General features: G+C 45.7%; 2 protein-coding genes across 2 annotated transcripts; both read right to left on the bottom strand.

Annotated features, from left to right (window-relative positions):
* Positions 1–140: 140 nt before the first annotated feature.
* On the bottom strand, positions 141–13,188 carry LOC133131032 (stimulated by retinoic acid gene 6 protein-like). The gene is made up of 13 exons (XM_061246120.1): positions 13,147–13,188; positions 12,699–12,832; positions 12,524–12,597; positions 12,087–12,195; positions 11,636–11,699; positions 11,104–11,191; positions 10,758–10,833; positions 10,613–10,661; positions 10,350–10,476; positions 8,226–8,339; positions 7,886–8,052; positions 6,256–6,396; positions 141–939 (listed from the first exon to the last, which is right to left on the bottom strand). Exons 1-13 carry the CDS (start codon positions 13,169–13,171, stop codon positions 800–802), a joined length of 1,308 nt encoding a protein of 435 aa, XP_061102104.1. The 5' UTR covers positions 13,172–13,188; the 3' UTR covers positions 141–799.
* A 61-nt stretch (positions 13,189–13,249) lies between these two features.
* On the bottom strand, positions 13,250–15,920 carry LOC133130090 (stimulated by retinoic acid gene 6 protein-like). Its single transcript, XM_061244334.1, has 5 exons — positions 15,846–15,920; positions 15,276–15,337; positions 14,366–14,457; positions 13,873–14,015; positions 13,250–13,666 (listed from the first exon to the last, which is right to left on the bottom strand). The coding sequence occupies exons 1-5, from the start codon at positions 15,880–15,882 to the stop codon at positions 13,542–13,544; spliced, it is 459 nt and encodes a 152-aa protein (XP_061100318.1). The 5' UTR covers positions 15,883–15,920; the 3' UTR covers positions 13,250–13,541.
* Positions 15,921–15,956: the final 36 nt, after the last annotated feature.

Here is a 15,956-nt window from a genome sequence, read left to right as displayed (position 1 = left end):
ATCATGTGAAATGGGAGCAGAGAGATTCAATGTAAAAAATCAATAAACCTTTGTCCAAAAAAACTGTATTAAAATATTAAATAATACAGTTAAAAGCAGAAGCATGACAATGAAGGGAAAAAACAGAAGCAGAGACAATGTGTATGCTTGTTTTAACTCTACAAACTTCCTCAATCAGAACCATCCATGCACATGTTACAAGACAGAGACAGAGCAGGGCATTACTGTCACTGTTAAATATATCTACTGGTCGATCAAAGTATTTATTTCTTATGAAAGCAGCAGTGCAGTTGGCTTGGAACAGCAGATTGAATACCAAGTCTTGGTATTCAACTTGAGAGACTGTCAGACCGATATCTTGCAGGCAGAAATTATACTGAAACTGCCATTGCCTCATGCACTCATTTACTCATTTACCAGTCCTAAAATGGCTGCTGATTGGAAACTACAAAATCCTGGTAGACACTGCAAGCCCCCTGGACAAACACACACAAAGACACACAGACACATACACAAGCCAGGCCTAGCTCCTTGAAATTGTAAAACAGCTGAAATGGGGTGCTCACACACGAAGCTGCTGACAGGAGTGGGGGGGGCGCTGAACAAGAATATTGTGAGCTGCCTGTTCCTACACAAAAAGTCCAGGCACTCATCACTATCATGAAAGCATGAGGTTGGGCTAACATGATGCAGGGATAAGGGAATATGCCACCCAAAGCAGAAACACCAAAATGGTCTGGAAGGGGCTAGAAGATCTAAACGTTTCCAAGGCATGCAGGAGTAGGGTGCAGGAGGTTACTCAGGGCTCCAGCTGCATCATGGTGGCAGGCGAGGCAGTGGGTTTGACGGGCAGGTCGATCTCTGGCCTGCGGAGGACCACCAGGCCTGGGTTTCTGAGCAGGGTGTAGGCCAGCCACCACCTGCGTCTGGCTCCAGCCACTGGAGGAAGGAGAGTGAGCCACGGAAATGCACAGGCATTAATATCGTCTCAATCAGCCAATGGGCAACAGGTTCTAGTTACATGGAATGCACCAGAGCAAATCAAATGTGTTTAATGGAATTGGAAACAAATGTGCGTGGTGTGACTTGTACTGGCTTTTACCCACATACTTTGCATGTTTTTGTGACACCCAAGGGAAGAGCAACCAACCATCCATCCATCCATCCATCATCACCCGCTTATCCGGAGTCGGGTCGTGGGGGCAGTAGGCAAAGCCGGGTATTCCAGGCGTACCTCTCCCCAGCAACGCATTCTAGCTCCTCCTGGGGGATCCCGAGGCGTTCCCTGGCCAGGAGAGATATATAATCTCTCCAGCGGGCTCTGGGTCTCCCTCGGGGTCTCCGCCCAGTTGGACGAGCCCGGAAAACCTCCAAAGGGAGGCGCCCGGGAGGCATCCTGATCAGATGCCCGAACCACCTGTCGAGGACCCGGCGCTAGGCCCCCCTGATGAGAGATTGACGGGGGATGGGTTAGAAAGGAATGCATTGTTAACCCCTCGCACACGCCATCGAGGTGGTAGTAAGAACGCCCGTAAGAAGAAAAATATGTGGTTCAGAGAATGAGCAGCCATACTTGTCAGTAGAGGAGTCTGAAGTCGGGGGACTTAGATTTAGGGTTTTAAGGAGCAAGGTTAAAGTTCTGACTGAGAATACCCCAACCCTACAGGGGAGGGGCACAATGCCTGGCTAAAGAAAAACAAAAATAAGGAAAACGGAAGGGATGTCAATACCGAAAGAAAATTATTGATTAATGGCGGATGATTTACACTCAGCTATTGGCTGGATGTCCTTTGTAGATCCCTTAAGGCGCCGCGGAGAGGGGCACCTGAAGAGTGTGTTGAGATGTTGGAGGCTTTAACGTCTGGCTTGCATGAGATCAAAGTTTGGAGGAAGTCAAGGAGAGATTATGAAACTGACACAGACACCAGTGATGAATAGGTTCATTAAAAACAACATAAGGGCTAGTGTTTTTCCACTCGTATATTAAGATGGTGGAAATTCCCAAACCAGAGGGGCCCATGAAATAAAATATTGGGGACAGTTCTTTTGAGGTATGAGAAAATGACAATTGGAAAAACAGAAATAATTAATATGATCATTAAAAAACAGGTTATATAAAAGATAAATGTCTTCCCGCTTGACATAATGGGGGCATTTCTTATCAAAAAAGGTACACTTTTGTATGCAAAAAAGATATATAAGGAATAAGCTTTTAGACCTTAGAGCAGGATCCCAGAATTTGGCTTCAGAAGATATCTACGAGCTGGTGAAGAAAGAGCCACGCAGAACAACTATAACCAAGCTGGAGTGGTAATTATAATCTATATTACTTGTAGAAGTAGGAAAAGTAACATATTATAAGTTTACTTTTATATATCTTTTATTTCTCATTAGGGTACTATATAAAGTAGAAAAATGTAGAGAAGTTATCATATTTAGATAAATATAATATTCTAGGAATAGTTTCTTTTTAAACGTCAAGAAGGGGGAGCTATAGGATAAGGCTAAGGCCAAAGAGGATGGATATAGGAAGGGTGTACCTTGATTTTTAAACATCGTGGTGGAAAGGTAATTTAGAAAGAGCTAAGAGGGGTATATGTAACTTGCATGTGATTAGCAAACTGCAAAAAATGTACACTGTAATCTGTATAACTCTATTCTTTTGATTGATTATAATAAAGTATATCTTACTATAATCATATGTGATAAAGAGTCTTTAGAGGAATACATTGAATACAGGACATCGATTACCAGATTTGCATCACACCCTTCACTTCGAGACTGGGCTGGAAGTTCAGTAGAACTTACCAGGGCTCCAGGACGTTCGGAGTACTTGTGAGGTACTGCTCGTGGGAACGTGAGGTCTGAGCTCGGCAAGGGGTCCGTGGCTCACGACACACCTCAATTGGCTCCTTTCGACGCGAAGGAGCAGCGGCTCTACTCCGAGCTCCCTCCGGATGTCCGAGCTCCTCACCCTATCTCTAAGGCTCAGCCCGGCCACCCTATGGAGGAAGCTCATTTCGGCCGCTGTATACGCGATCTCGTTCTTTCGGTCACTACCCAAAGCTTGTGACCATAGGTGAGGGTTGGGACGTAGATCGACCAGTAAATCGAGAGCTTCGCCTTCCGGCTCAGCTCTTTCTTCACCACAACGGTCCGGTGCAACGCCCGCATTACTGCTGACGCTGCACCGATCCGCCTTTCGATCTCACGCTCCCTTCTACCCTCACTCGTGAACAAGACCCCGAGATACTTGAACTCCTTCACTTGGGGCAAAGACTCGTTCCCAACCCGGAGGGAGCAATCCACCGTTTTCCGGCAGAGAACCATGGCCTCGGACTTGGAGGTGCTGACTCTCATCCCGGCCGCTTCACACTCGGCTGCAACCCGCTCCAGTGCGTGCTGAAGGTCACGGTCCGATGAAGCCAGCAGAACCACATCATCCGCAAAAAGCAGAGATGCGATTCTGAGGTCACCAAACCGGACACTCTCCTCACCTCGGCTGCGCCTTGAGATCCTGTCCATGAATACCACAAACAGGACCGGTGACAAGGGGCAACCTTGGCGGAGTCCAACACCCACCGGAAACGTGCTTGACTTTGTGCCGAGAATGCGGACACAGCTCTCACTTTGGTTATACAGGGACCTGATGGCTCGTAACAACGGCCCCGGTACCCCATACTCCCGCAGTACACCCCACAGGGTTCCCCGGGGGACACGGTCGAAAGCCTTCTCCAAGTCCACAAAGCACATGTGGACTGGATGGGCAAACTCCCATGACCCCGCCAGCAACCCTGCCAAGGTAAAGAGCTGGTCCACTGTTCCACGGCCAGGACGGAAGCCACATTGCTCCTCCTGAATCCGAGGTTCGACCGTCGGTCGGAGCCTCCTTTCCAGTACCCTAGAGTAAGCTTTCCCAGGGAGGCTGAGGAGTGTGATACCCCGGTAATTGGAGCACACCCTCCGGTCCCCCTTCTTGAAAATGGGGACCACCACCCCGGTCTGCCACTCTACAGGTACTGTTCCCGATCTCCACACTGAAGAGGCGTGTCAGCCAAGACAGCCCAACAATGTCCAGAGCCTTCAGCATCTCAGGGCGAATCTCATCTACACCCGGCGACTTGCCACTGAGGAGTTTTTTGACTACCTCAGCAACTTCCGCCAGGGATATAGGTGCAGATTCCCCCGAGTCTTCAGGCTCTGCCTCTTCCACAGAGGACGTGTTGTTCGGGTTCAGGAGCTCCTCGAAGTGCTCTTTCCACCGCCCGACAATATCCCCAGTCCGGGTCAGCAGTTCTCCTCCCCTGCTGAAAACAGCCTGAGACAAGCCCTGCTTTCCCTTTCTGAGTCATCGGATGGTTTGCCAGAACTTCCTCGAGGCCAACCGAAAGTCCTTCTCCATAGCCTCCCCGAACTCCTCCCATACGCAGGTTTTTGCTTCAGCGACTGCTGAAGCTGCAGCCCTTCTGGCCACCCGGTACCTGTCTGCTGCTTCAGGGGACCCCCGGGCCAGCCAAGCCCGAAAGGCCTCCTTCTTCAGCTTGACGGCCTCCCTCACCGCTGGTGTCCACCAGCGGGTTCTTGGGTTGCCGTCCCGACAGGCACCGATGACCTTCTGGCCACAGCTCCTGCTTGCCGCCTCTGCAATGGAGGCTTTGAACATGGCCCACTCGGACTCCATGTCCCCAGCTTCCCCCGGGATGCGTGAGAAGTTCTTCCGGAGGTGGGAGTTGAAGACCTCGCGAACAGGGGCCTCCGCCAGACGTTCCCAGTTCACCCTAACTACACGTTTGGGTTTACCGGGTCTGTCAGGCAGCCTCCCCGGCCACTTGATCCAACTCACCACCAGGTGGTGATCAGTTGACAGCTCTGCTCCTCTCTTCACCCGAGTGTCCAAGACATACGGCCGCAGGTCTGATGATACGACCACAAAGTCGATCATCGATCTTTGGCCTAAGGTGCTCTGGTACCAAGTACACTTATGAGCTACCCTATGCTCGAACATGGTGTTTGTTATCGACAATCCATGACCAGCACAGAAGTCCAATAACAAAACACCGCTTGGGTTCAGATCAGGCAGGCCGTTCCTCCCAATCACCCCCCTCCAGGTTTCTCCGTCATTGCCCACGTGAGCGTTGAAGTCGCCCAGCAGAACTATGGAGTCTCCGGGTGGCACCCTTTCCAGGATGCCGCCCAGTGACTCCAAGAAGGCCGGATACTCTGAACTGCCATTTGGTGCACAAGCACAAATGACAGTCAGAGCCTTCCCCCCAGCGACACGTAGTTGCAGAGAGGCGACCCTCTCGTTCCCCGGGTGGAACTCCAACACAGTGGCGCTCAGCCGGTGGCTTGTGAGTATCCCCACACCCGCCCGGCGCCTCTCACCTTGAGCAACTCCAGAAAAGAACAGAGTCCAGCCCCTCTCCAGGAGTTTGGTTCCGGAACCAGTACTGTGCGTGGAGGTGAGCTCAACTATATCTAGTTGGTACCGCTCCGCCACCCGCTCTAGCTCCGGTTCCTTCCCCACCAGAGAGGTGACGTTCCACGTCCCCAGAACCAGTCTGCGACGCCGAGGATCAGCACGCCCGGATCCCCGCCTTTGCCTACTGCCCGTTGGGCAAAGCACCCGACTCCGATGCCGACCCCTGCAGGTGGTGAGCCCACAGGGCGGCGACCCCACGTGACCAGTTCGGGCTGTGCCCGGCTGGGCCCCATGGGATAAGGCCCGGCCACCAGACGCTCGCTGACGAGCTCCCCTCCCGGGTCTGGCTCCAGCAGGGGGCCCCGGTTTCCCTTTTCCGGGCGAGGTAACTGGGTCTTTGTGTGGCCGTATCATGGGAGTCTTTGAATCGCTCTTAGTCCGGCCCCTCCCCCGGGACCAATTTGCCTTGGGAGACCCTACTGGGGGCTAACAGTGCCCCCGACAACCTAGCTCCCAGGATTACCGGGACACACAAACCCCTCCACCACGTTAAGGTGGCGATTCCTCGGAGGGGAGCAACCAACCATGAACCTCAAAAACAAAACCGACATGTTTGTAACGTATCTCAGAACCACCTGTGCTAAAACGATTTGATGAGATTCAGTTCCTGTCAAACTCTTTTATTGGGTCTGCAGTCGACAAGCACTTCCTGTATACCTGAGGTTTGACCGACTTTGATAATTTCCTGAGGGTTGATTCTTTACAGATTTAAGGATGGTTTACATCGCTGTTTGAGAAACAGCCTTTGTGGTGTATTGGATGAGCTGGCCCACCTGCTCTGGCAGTTGTGTGCAGTGTGGTGCTGACGTCAGGGTCAGCCCGGCTGGACTGCAGCAGGAGGTGACAGAAGGTCAGAGCGGTTGGGTTGGTGTGAGCGGAATCCACCAACAGCATCGATACCCAGGTCAAATACCCTGTAATGACAGTAGACCACTCATAGGGGGCATGCCTGCACACAAAGGCAGACAGGCATAGTACATATTTAATACAGCATCTCTAACTCAAATTTTTGAAGCCAGTGTCTAGTATTGTCTTTCAGCACTCTTACTTAACTTATGTCAATGCACTTAAGTTAATGCTTAGAACGCCTAAATAACTCATCTGCAGACTGTGGACTGCTTTAAAGGTACAAAAGGTCATTTCGGACTCCGAACCGTCACGAGAGAAATTGCAGCAACAAACAACCTCAAACCACAACACTGTTCCCACAGTCTTTGAATATGACGCGTATATAAATCGTTATTACAGTTGAGTGTTCTCTTGCAATGTTTGGAAAGCTGACAGTGACAAACGCAACGAAGCCTGCCGTGTATTCGTAGTGTTCTGAATGTTCGCCGAGCAGGTGACTTTATGAAATCTTGACTTTGGTGTGCTACACAACACTATTTATATTTTGTCTTTTTTAAAGTTTTCGCTAACCAACTATATTATGAGCAAGCAAGTTATTTGCCTATGTAACTAACTGGCTATATAACTAAGATATGAGTCTACCACAAACTGTAACTGCAACTGTAACTTACAGTTTGAGAGAAATAAAGGTTTTGCGAAACACGGATGATTGAACCCGTAAAGAGATGCCCAAATTGCATTCCACACAAGCGATCACTAAAACTGTATACTTTTGCTTATCTAGTTAGAAAACAATACCAGTTCACTATCAGTAATAACAAGCAAATTAGCAATTACTAGTTAGCTTCCCGAATTTACAAATATCCACCTGAGGCACAACGCACTATGCATCGCTAATATGATCGTATTGCCTAGCTTAGCTATATTTTATCATAAGTGGATACTTGTAAATTTGTCTAGCTAACTATAGCTAATTTGCTTGTTGCTACCAAAAGCAAACTGGTATCGTTTTATAACTAGATATGTAGTCTTCGCTTGGATAATAAGATATATATAAACGCCGATTGCATGTGGCAGTTAGAACGAATTTTCAACCAATGAGCTTGAATTGCTGTACAGCTGTACAATGTTTTGATACAGAGTGACGGCCCGACAAATGTACACTTTGAAACCGAAGCTAAGGACTATAAACACAGGCGGGGGTGAGTCAACAATAGGAAGGGATTGTGTGACAATATTTTCACATAAAAATGTTTCCTAGTGTACCTTTAATGACAATTTTGGCAAGGCATAATAGCCTGTAATTACACAATACTGAAAGGATGTACTCGCACAAACACAGCTGGGGGAACTGAACTACAGGGTGACATCTCAAGGGTGCCTCAAGTGCCCCTCAAAATATTTCACACTGGAACTTACCATTTTGGTCACTTACTTGGGTTTCCTTAAAATATCGTTACATTGCAGCAAATAGTAAAGTGGCTCATTCATGACTGGGGATTTTTTTTTTGCCAGTTCTGTTCTTATTGTGACAGAGAAGGAGGGCTACCTTACCAGTGTCCAGCGAGCCCATCGGTTTGGATGGGTTGGTGGACCAGTCAATCCGAGCCAAGTTCAGACAGCCCAGGATGATTTTGATCAGCAACTGGGCGATAAACTCATACACAGCCTTAATCATGAAGAAGAACATGGTGAAGTAAGAAGCGTTCTCCAGGGCCCGGCTGCAGAACAGAAAAGAAGAGCATGGACAAGAAAGGGGTAGAGAAAAAGGCAGAAGACAGAAGTAAAGGGGAAACAAATGAGAGAGAAAATGTAGACGTTTCTTGTCTGCCTCTGCCTGATAAAATTGTGAGTGTGTGCGGCACCAGATTGACACGGGCTTGGAGACATGTACATGTTATTTAAGGCGAGGGGTCTCTCAGCGGCCGGTTTGTCCTGGAGGAAGAAATGACGCACTGCAAGCCTCCTCAAGAGGAAGACCATGATGAGGCTCAGGAGAAGCACCACTCTGAAGACATTAACAACAGATTAGGAGAAGCACCACTCTGAAGACATGAACAACAGATCAGGAGCAACAGATCAGGAGAAGCACCACTCCGAAGACATGAACAACAGATCAAGAGAAGCACCACTCTGAAGACATGAACAACATTGGGAGTAATTAAAAAAATAAACTCTCCCTCAAAAAGAAGAATGAAAGACATCTGACATCACATTAAACTAGAGATCAGAGACAGGTACATTTCATCCCAGTTTGGAGATACCACATGTTACCAGTGACTGACACCATAGTGTATGTATGACTAAAAAAAGAGAATCCTAGATCTTTCCCCTGACAAGCTATGCAAACAGGGGCAGAAAGTGGCAAATTCAGGTCACTCACTCACTCTGTACAGGATCTGTGCTTGTTTTCAGATGTCAATTATTGGCAGTACAGTGACTGGTATCTCTGGTATCTCACCCAAAACTGTGTTCTTATTGGACCACTACATGTGCAGGTTTTGGATCAGACTTGGTTGGGGAAATTAAAAACTTACAATTGTCAGCGAGCACTTCACTTCTTGGAGGGAATGGTTCATTTTAATATGTCTGTGCTCAAGTCTTTTTCACTTCTCCCTCATAGATTTTTATTGTAGATTACATTCAATGTATCGTACAAGAATAAATACATTTCTGTTAACTGTTATAAGGCTGAGAACAAAAACAATTCATTAAACTTCTTCAACTGAGACAATGGCTCTTAATCCATTAAAACAGTCAGTGTTTAAAAAAAGAATACATTTGTTAACAAAATTATCTAAATTGATAAAGACTTGAGTAAATGTCCTTTAGGAAAGCTTTTCAGCTTTTCTGATTTAATGAGTAAATTGTTTTCTTCTGAAGATCATCCTGTAACTGCAATATTCCTGTAATATCCTTTGGTATGCTGTCGGGTATGAAAAAGTGCCTGTACAGTACAAACGCATAAGATTGTACCCCTAGCCACCAATAGAAATTGAATTTGTTTTGCTTGTAACAGGTAGTAATTAGTAGTACCCAAATATAACATTGTACTATCTGGGTACATTTTGCAATTTCTTTCCCAAAATAATAAAAATGTGTTTTTCTTCAAGTTTAGCTTCAAATCGGCTGGCAGTGAACATCTCTGATATTAGCTTGGTAAGCTATAAAATGGAAATGCATGCTTGCTATGATTAAACTCTGGACGCACAAGAACTACTTTGTCAGTCTAAAGCAAGGGTCAGCAACCCAGGTCCTTGAGAGCCACAGGGTGTGCTGGCTTTCATTGTTACTTGCCATTAATTGATCACAGTTAACTCACCTCACCTGGTTTCTTGGGTCTGAATCGGTTGCTTATTTTAAGGTGGAGACGAAAGCCAGCACACCCTGCGGCTCTCCAGGACCAGGGTTGCCGACCCCTGGTCTAAAGTATGCTGCTGCATAGCTATGCGAAAACATTAGCACAGCATGGCTACTTGGAATGGATCCTGACCATGGACATCCCATTACTATGACCGGCCTCTACAGTGTGCACCATTAATGTGCGAGATATTAAAGCACGGCTGTCAGTTTCAGGGCAAGAGGATAACAGTGTCTGCTGGTTTTTCATTCCTTCCTTAGCTCCAAGGCCTAAACTGACCGCTCATGGAAAGGAAACCACTAACACCTGCACAAATTGCAATCTTCCAGCAATTTAGTTTGGCACCCCTGTATTACTGCAAGCTCCCTTCACTACAAGGAGAATTCTACAGCAACAGGAAGGCCACAAAAACCATTAAAAGCAACAAAAAGCAAGTCTCTTGCAAGTTTTGCGGACACATTTTATATTGTTATTTTATTAGCAGTACATCTCTTATTTAATCCTCTGACAGCTGCACACCACACTGTAGAAGATATACTTGGAAATAACACAACACCACCTACTTGGACGGAAAGCAAACGGAATGGATGGCTGAATGCAATGGTCATGGGTTTTATATATGATTTGAGCAAATTAAAAGAAGGGAAGTAAACTTACGAGTGAATGCAAATCACTTCCAAGGCTTGCTGCATTGTAATGGGAAAACCGACATGAGCGACGGCAAAACCAATACCAAAGGTTAAGCTACCAATAACACAGAAAAATGTGTACATGGTCACCATGCCTGTGGAAAGAAAAAAAAGAAGAACAACTATGGAACAACAACAGCAATGATATCCCACACTGGAATTAGGGGGGTTGTTTTTGAGTGTGGCTTGTGTGAATTGTAATTGGTGTTGAAACCTTTGGGCTCTACCCACCCAAACAGAGGAAGGTCACTTGCAAACCAATGTAGGTCATGCTCCTTGTCTGGAGACGATAGAAAAAGAAAGAAAAGCTGTACATTTATTATTATCGGTACACAAATATATACACGGGAACAGTATGTGTTGTGTGTTCTCTCACCACAGAAACATCTGTGGCTGGGAGTTTTCGAGTCAGGTCTTTCCAGTCTCCTTTGTACATTCTCCTCATCTGGACTCTGGTAGGAGTGCAGAGCAACTGTGAGAGCTTGTGTATACATGTGTGTGAAGTCATATGCACACGAGCACAGTGGTGAGAAGGAGAAGTTTAATATTTGTCTGAGAGCGAATGATAATTGTGAATGAGTGCGTGTGCTTGTGGGCGTGAGAGTGAGCTTGTGTGAAAACGAGTGGGTGTCAATACATGGGAGTGTGTGTGTGTCGTGTGTGAACGTGACAGTGTAAGACTGTTTCCGTACAGTATATGTGTGTCCACGTGTACAGCTTACCTGTACTGCACCATAATTTGACAGATGTGATTGATGGTTGCCAAGATAGCGAAAGTGAGGAATATCCCATCTACCCATTGAAGGACCTCTAAAAAAAACAGGGATTCACTGAACATGAATTACATTACATTATTGGCATTTGGCAGACACTCTTATCCAGAGTGACATACCGTTGTTTAGACTAAGCAGGGGATAATCCTCCCCAGGAGCTATACAGGGTTAAGGGCCTTGCTCAAGTGCCCAATGGCTGTGCGGATCTTATTGTGGTTACACCGGGGATGGAACCTCCGACCCTGCGTATCCCAGGCATATACCTTAACCACTATGCTACAGGCTGCCCTATAAGTGAATGATTGATCACTGCAAATTCCATTGAAAGCCAGATTATGCCTCTGACAACAGACAGACAACTGATCCACACAGACAGCAGAAGTGCCTTCTGCCCAAATGTTCTGACAAAATGGTGGAAAAGAAAGCAAAACCATGATCACACTGGCTGCGTTGACCAAGTTGGTTTTCTAGAAACACTCACCTGGATCAGGAAAAGGAACAGGAAGAGGAGCTATCGCAGAGAGAATGCTTATTATAAATGCAATCTGCAAGAAAAGATAAGATAAGATTCCATGCATTTCAGATGAGATGACTCATTCAAATGAGAAAAATCAATCAGGAAAAAGCCCCTATCTGCAATTCAGGAGCACAGACCAACACGAAATGTGTTGTCATGATGCTGCTGTCCCCTGACTGACCAGCCAGGGGGCGCTGGTGAGCAAGGAAGCACAGTCATCCCAGCCAGGTGAATCCTCACTTCTCTGGGTGATGCCATAGTATCGCTGCCAGCCACAGTAGTCAGTGGCCCGCATAAGATTTGATAACAACTTGATATTTTGCCATATAGGTATGTATAGGGCCCACTCAGAGGCATACAAGTATGCAGCTGAAGTATGTGGAGTGTACATGTTCATGTCCACAATCTCACTCACCCTGTAGACCCCGATCAGGGCCATCGCCACCATAATGAGCATTCTGGCTGGGAAGCGGAAACAAGCGTCCCAGGTGTAGAGACGTCGCTGAAACCAGTTCTTCTGCCCACTGCGGGTAGGGGGCGACCAAGAGGCACAGTTCAAATGAGGAGAAGGAAAAGCCCAAAAATGAAGTTATTGTCTCTCTGTAATGCATTATTCAGCAGCCTGGTGTATGTGTTTAAAGCTCTTTGTTACAAGCCTAGTGAAAGGAAGGAATGGAGATCAATTCATCAGCAGTGATGAATCCTGAAGTGATGAACAACAAACATAATTTTGCACGCACATACGTGCATGCGCACACACACACACAACACACACACACACACACACACATACACACATACACACATACACATACACACAGTCCATCTCATTGCCACATGTCGAGAACTTACAGAGGTTCTGGAGTTCTGGTTTGCAGCAGGCGTTTCATATAGGCAATATTGTGTGCAAGAGCCATGGGCACACCCTGCAATGTGGAAAGAGACACGACCGTTATTCTCTGACCAAGATAAAACCAATACACCAAGAAAAAAAAACAATGGGGCGGGGCAGGGTGGGGCAGGGTACCTCGTCCTGGGGCTGTGTGCTGCGCCCGAGGAGCGATGGTTTGAAGAAGACGAGGAGGAAGCGCAGGACAAGTAAGGCAGTGCACAGCAGAGACGGGAGGACGTGGTACCACCTGCTTCTGAACTCCAAAATGTCTGAGGGCGGCCAGGAGAGAGAAAAAGAGCTCAGTGCACACACGGCATTTTCTTACAGGAGACGTGCATCCATAACTTGTCTGCTGACTGTAGTCTGGCGGGGTCCTTACTAAATATTTAGGCACGATAGTGATCTTGAAAGTTAGGCAGTTGTATCAAATGTCAGTAATTATGGCCCAAGCACCTTACGGTACTAATTGTACCTAATTGTACCTAATTGTACTTCTGTAATTGTCATTTCTTTTGTTTTTTTGTTTTGTGGAGAGGGGGTTCATAGGAATTTGACATGCTCTGCTAAGACCAGCTCTAAAGACCTTGATATTTCCTTGAGGGAAACATTGTCTGCTCAGGGCCAGAAGCAGCAGTCCTGGTAGACAAACCTGTGAATGAATGCAGGCTGTTAGCTGTTAGCTGTTAGCACTTTCATGAGCTTCACTGTGTATGTGATGATAACTGGAGGGGCCAATAGTAACTGTGTATACCCTTACAGAAACAGAATCTACTGCAATATATTGTAAATAATGAGATAATATAAATATGTATTTTACACTAGTACAGTATATTACAGGAAGACAGTATATTATTATATCCGGAAATGGCAATAATTAGCATATTTGCCAATCAATTACTGCAATATACTGATGCTCTTTTAACTTGAGTATATTTTCACACAGTATATATTCTGATTGCATGAGGGTAGGTGTAGTGTTCACCAGGCCAGGGTGTAGACAAAGCCAAGCAGGTTTCCAAGGGTTACGTTCTCATGAGTGAGGCAGATGAAGATGGGGTAGTGCACCAGTGACACTTCTAGGGCAGAGAGAACTTGTATGAAACCTGAGACACAAATACACAATCACAGTTTAGCAGAAATACGCAGAACTGGCACAGAACTAAATGTTATTGTGATTTCTGTGATACTGCAATTACGAATTAGCATTTGCATTAACTCATCATTGGTGTAAGAAATTGGTCCTGACAACATACATTACTTCATCAGCATTTCGGTGACAAAGTATTGTGTAGACAGATGTTGGTCATACCGACGATCCACAGGGAATGCTTGTAATAAAGGCAGGGGACCACCTCGGGGCCAATCATCCTCTCCAAGAACACGCTAAAGAGGGCCCCGAAGGCCACGGCAAAGCTCCATCGATCGCCGTGGGTGCAGAGGAGCTGGAGAGGCCTACACGTCAATATATTTTAAAATATATGTAAACAAACAAGGGGCACACAACCTACTCAGGCATATGGACATTTCACTGAAGCAATTTAGTTGCAATTAATAAGTAACTGGCATGCACGGTTGATATTTTACTAGAATTCCCTGAATTCCAAGGTTATCTTGCTCAAGGGTATAACAGCAGTGCAACACATGACACAATATACAATAACAATATTATTATTAATGAAGATTTTTTTCTCACACTAAAAGCACTTTATGAGAACAAAAGCAACAGAACAAATAAATATGCCAAAACATGGTGCACAGACATAAAGACAAATTGGTAAAATGAAGTGGACAAGTTGACTCACAGTGGAAGGCTGAATGTTTGATTGTGAGGAGCTCTGCGGCCAAGGGTATTCTTTCTCATTCTCGAGAAGGCAGAGAAGAAAGAAAACGCCACCTACCATCAAAGGCATTACTTCAGTTCAGACACTGAACTTGGAAAATATTCCACTTATATCTCTGGAAGCCATATGAGCAGAAATCACACAATGCCTCTCATCTTCTCATATTTTAACACTTTTTTATTCCTTGTAATTACTTTTTATTTATTTGTCCCCTGGTATTTTTATTGTCATTTCCATCGCTCACCAGAATTGCCTGTTATTTTTAGCAAACTTGCATAGTCCACTTAACTGAAGTAGCCTGCTCGTTTTTAATCATGTGGAATGCTGTCTATTCTGTTTCTATCACTTTTTCACGCCGACACTTGCTGTTCCATCAATGATTTCAGGAAGATTCTGCCTTCAGGTCTTTGGAAAATGTGTGGGACTGTTTTGGGAGACACACTGGGGTTTGGCACTTTCTTTCATCGTTTTATTTTGTGACCATTTTCGTTTGAGTCACGTCTGTGCCCTTTTGTCATCGGTGTTTCGCTGATATCCGTCCTCAGCGTTTTCGCCTCCCATTACCCTCTGTGCCATCCATAGTCTGTATGTCTCCCCATTAATTCCAATTCATTTTTTCACTTTAGCTGACCAACTATATTGTGAGCAAGCACATTATTTGGCTACGTAACTAGCTGGCTATATAATCAAGATAGGATAGGCTACTTCCCTTCCCCAACAAGGTGTTTGCACAGAATGAACCCAGAGATGTTACTCAGATAGTGTATACACAGGGCGTACTAGAGCGACATAAAAGCCATTCCAAACAAGGTTATTTTGAATGGCATGCTGTTTTATACACCCACCATGCTTAAAAAAATCACAGACTTACTGCAGGTATCAGCCAGTAGTGCAGCCCATTGTAACTGCTGCATAAGCTCATTTCAGCCATTCCTGTAAGCAAAGAAAAGACGCAGACATAAATGTACTGCCCACATCTTTGAATCAGAACTCATCTTCAATGAAAAAAAAGGCTATTTGTCACGCTATTCCAACAAGTGGCATCGCATGCAGCACTGCAATGCATGAGAACATGAGAACCTGAGAACAGTTAGTCTTGTAGGAGACTCAATATTCTGTGTCCAAAGATGACCTGCATAATTTGCAGGGTATATGTTCTGAAGCACAATTCTGCTTGAAAATAAACTAATCCAAAAGAACTGTAGCAGCATGAATGGATACCAAGATGCCTGTTATCTGTGAAGTAGCCGTGCTGTTGTGGGACCTGTTCAAATCACACTGTTCATATTTATGTGCCCATAGTCGTGACTGAATCAGTCCAAGCAGCCACGTGGCCAAACTATAGCCAAAGCCAAGCAGCTACTTAAACAAGACAACAAGAAATAAGTGTACATTTTTTAAACACTTAAACTTACATTGATGAGAGAGAGAGAAGACTTACTCTGATATGCGGACAGCTTCTTTCGCTGTGAGGACATGACTGCGGCACACAATCAAAGGAAACCCTGACTTCTAGTGTGAAATGAAACTTCAACATTTCATCAGAAATTGA

Source organism: Conger conger, chromosome 6 (genome assembly GCF_963514075.1).
Source record: "Conger conger chromosome 6, fConCon1.1, whole genome shotgun sequence".
NCBI lineage: Eukaryota > Metazoa > Chordata > Actinopteri > Anguilliformes > Congridae > Conger > Conger conger.
This window is presented reverse-complemented; position numbering and strand designations above follow the sequence as displayed.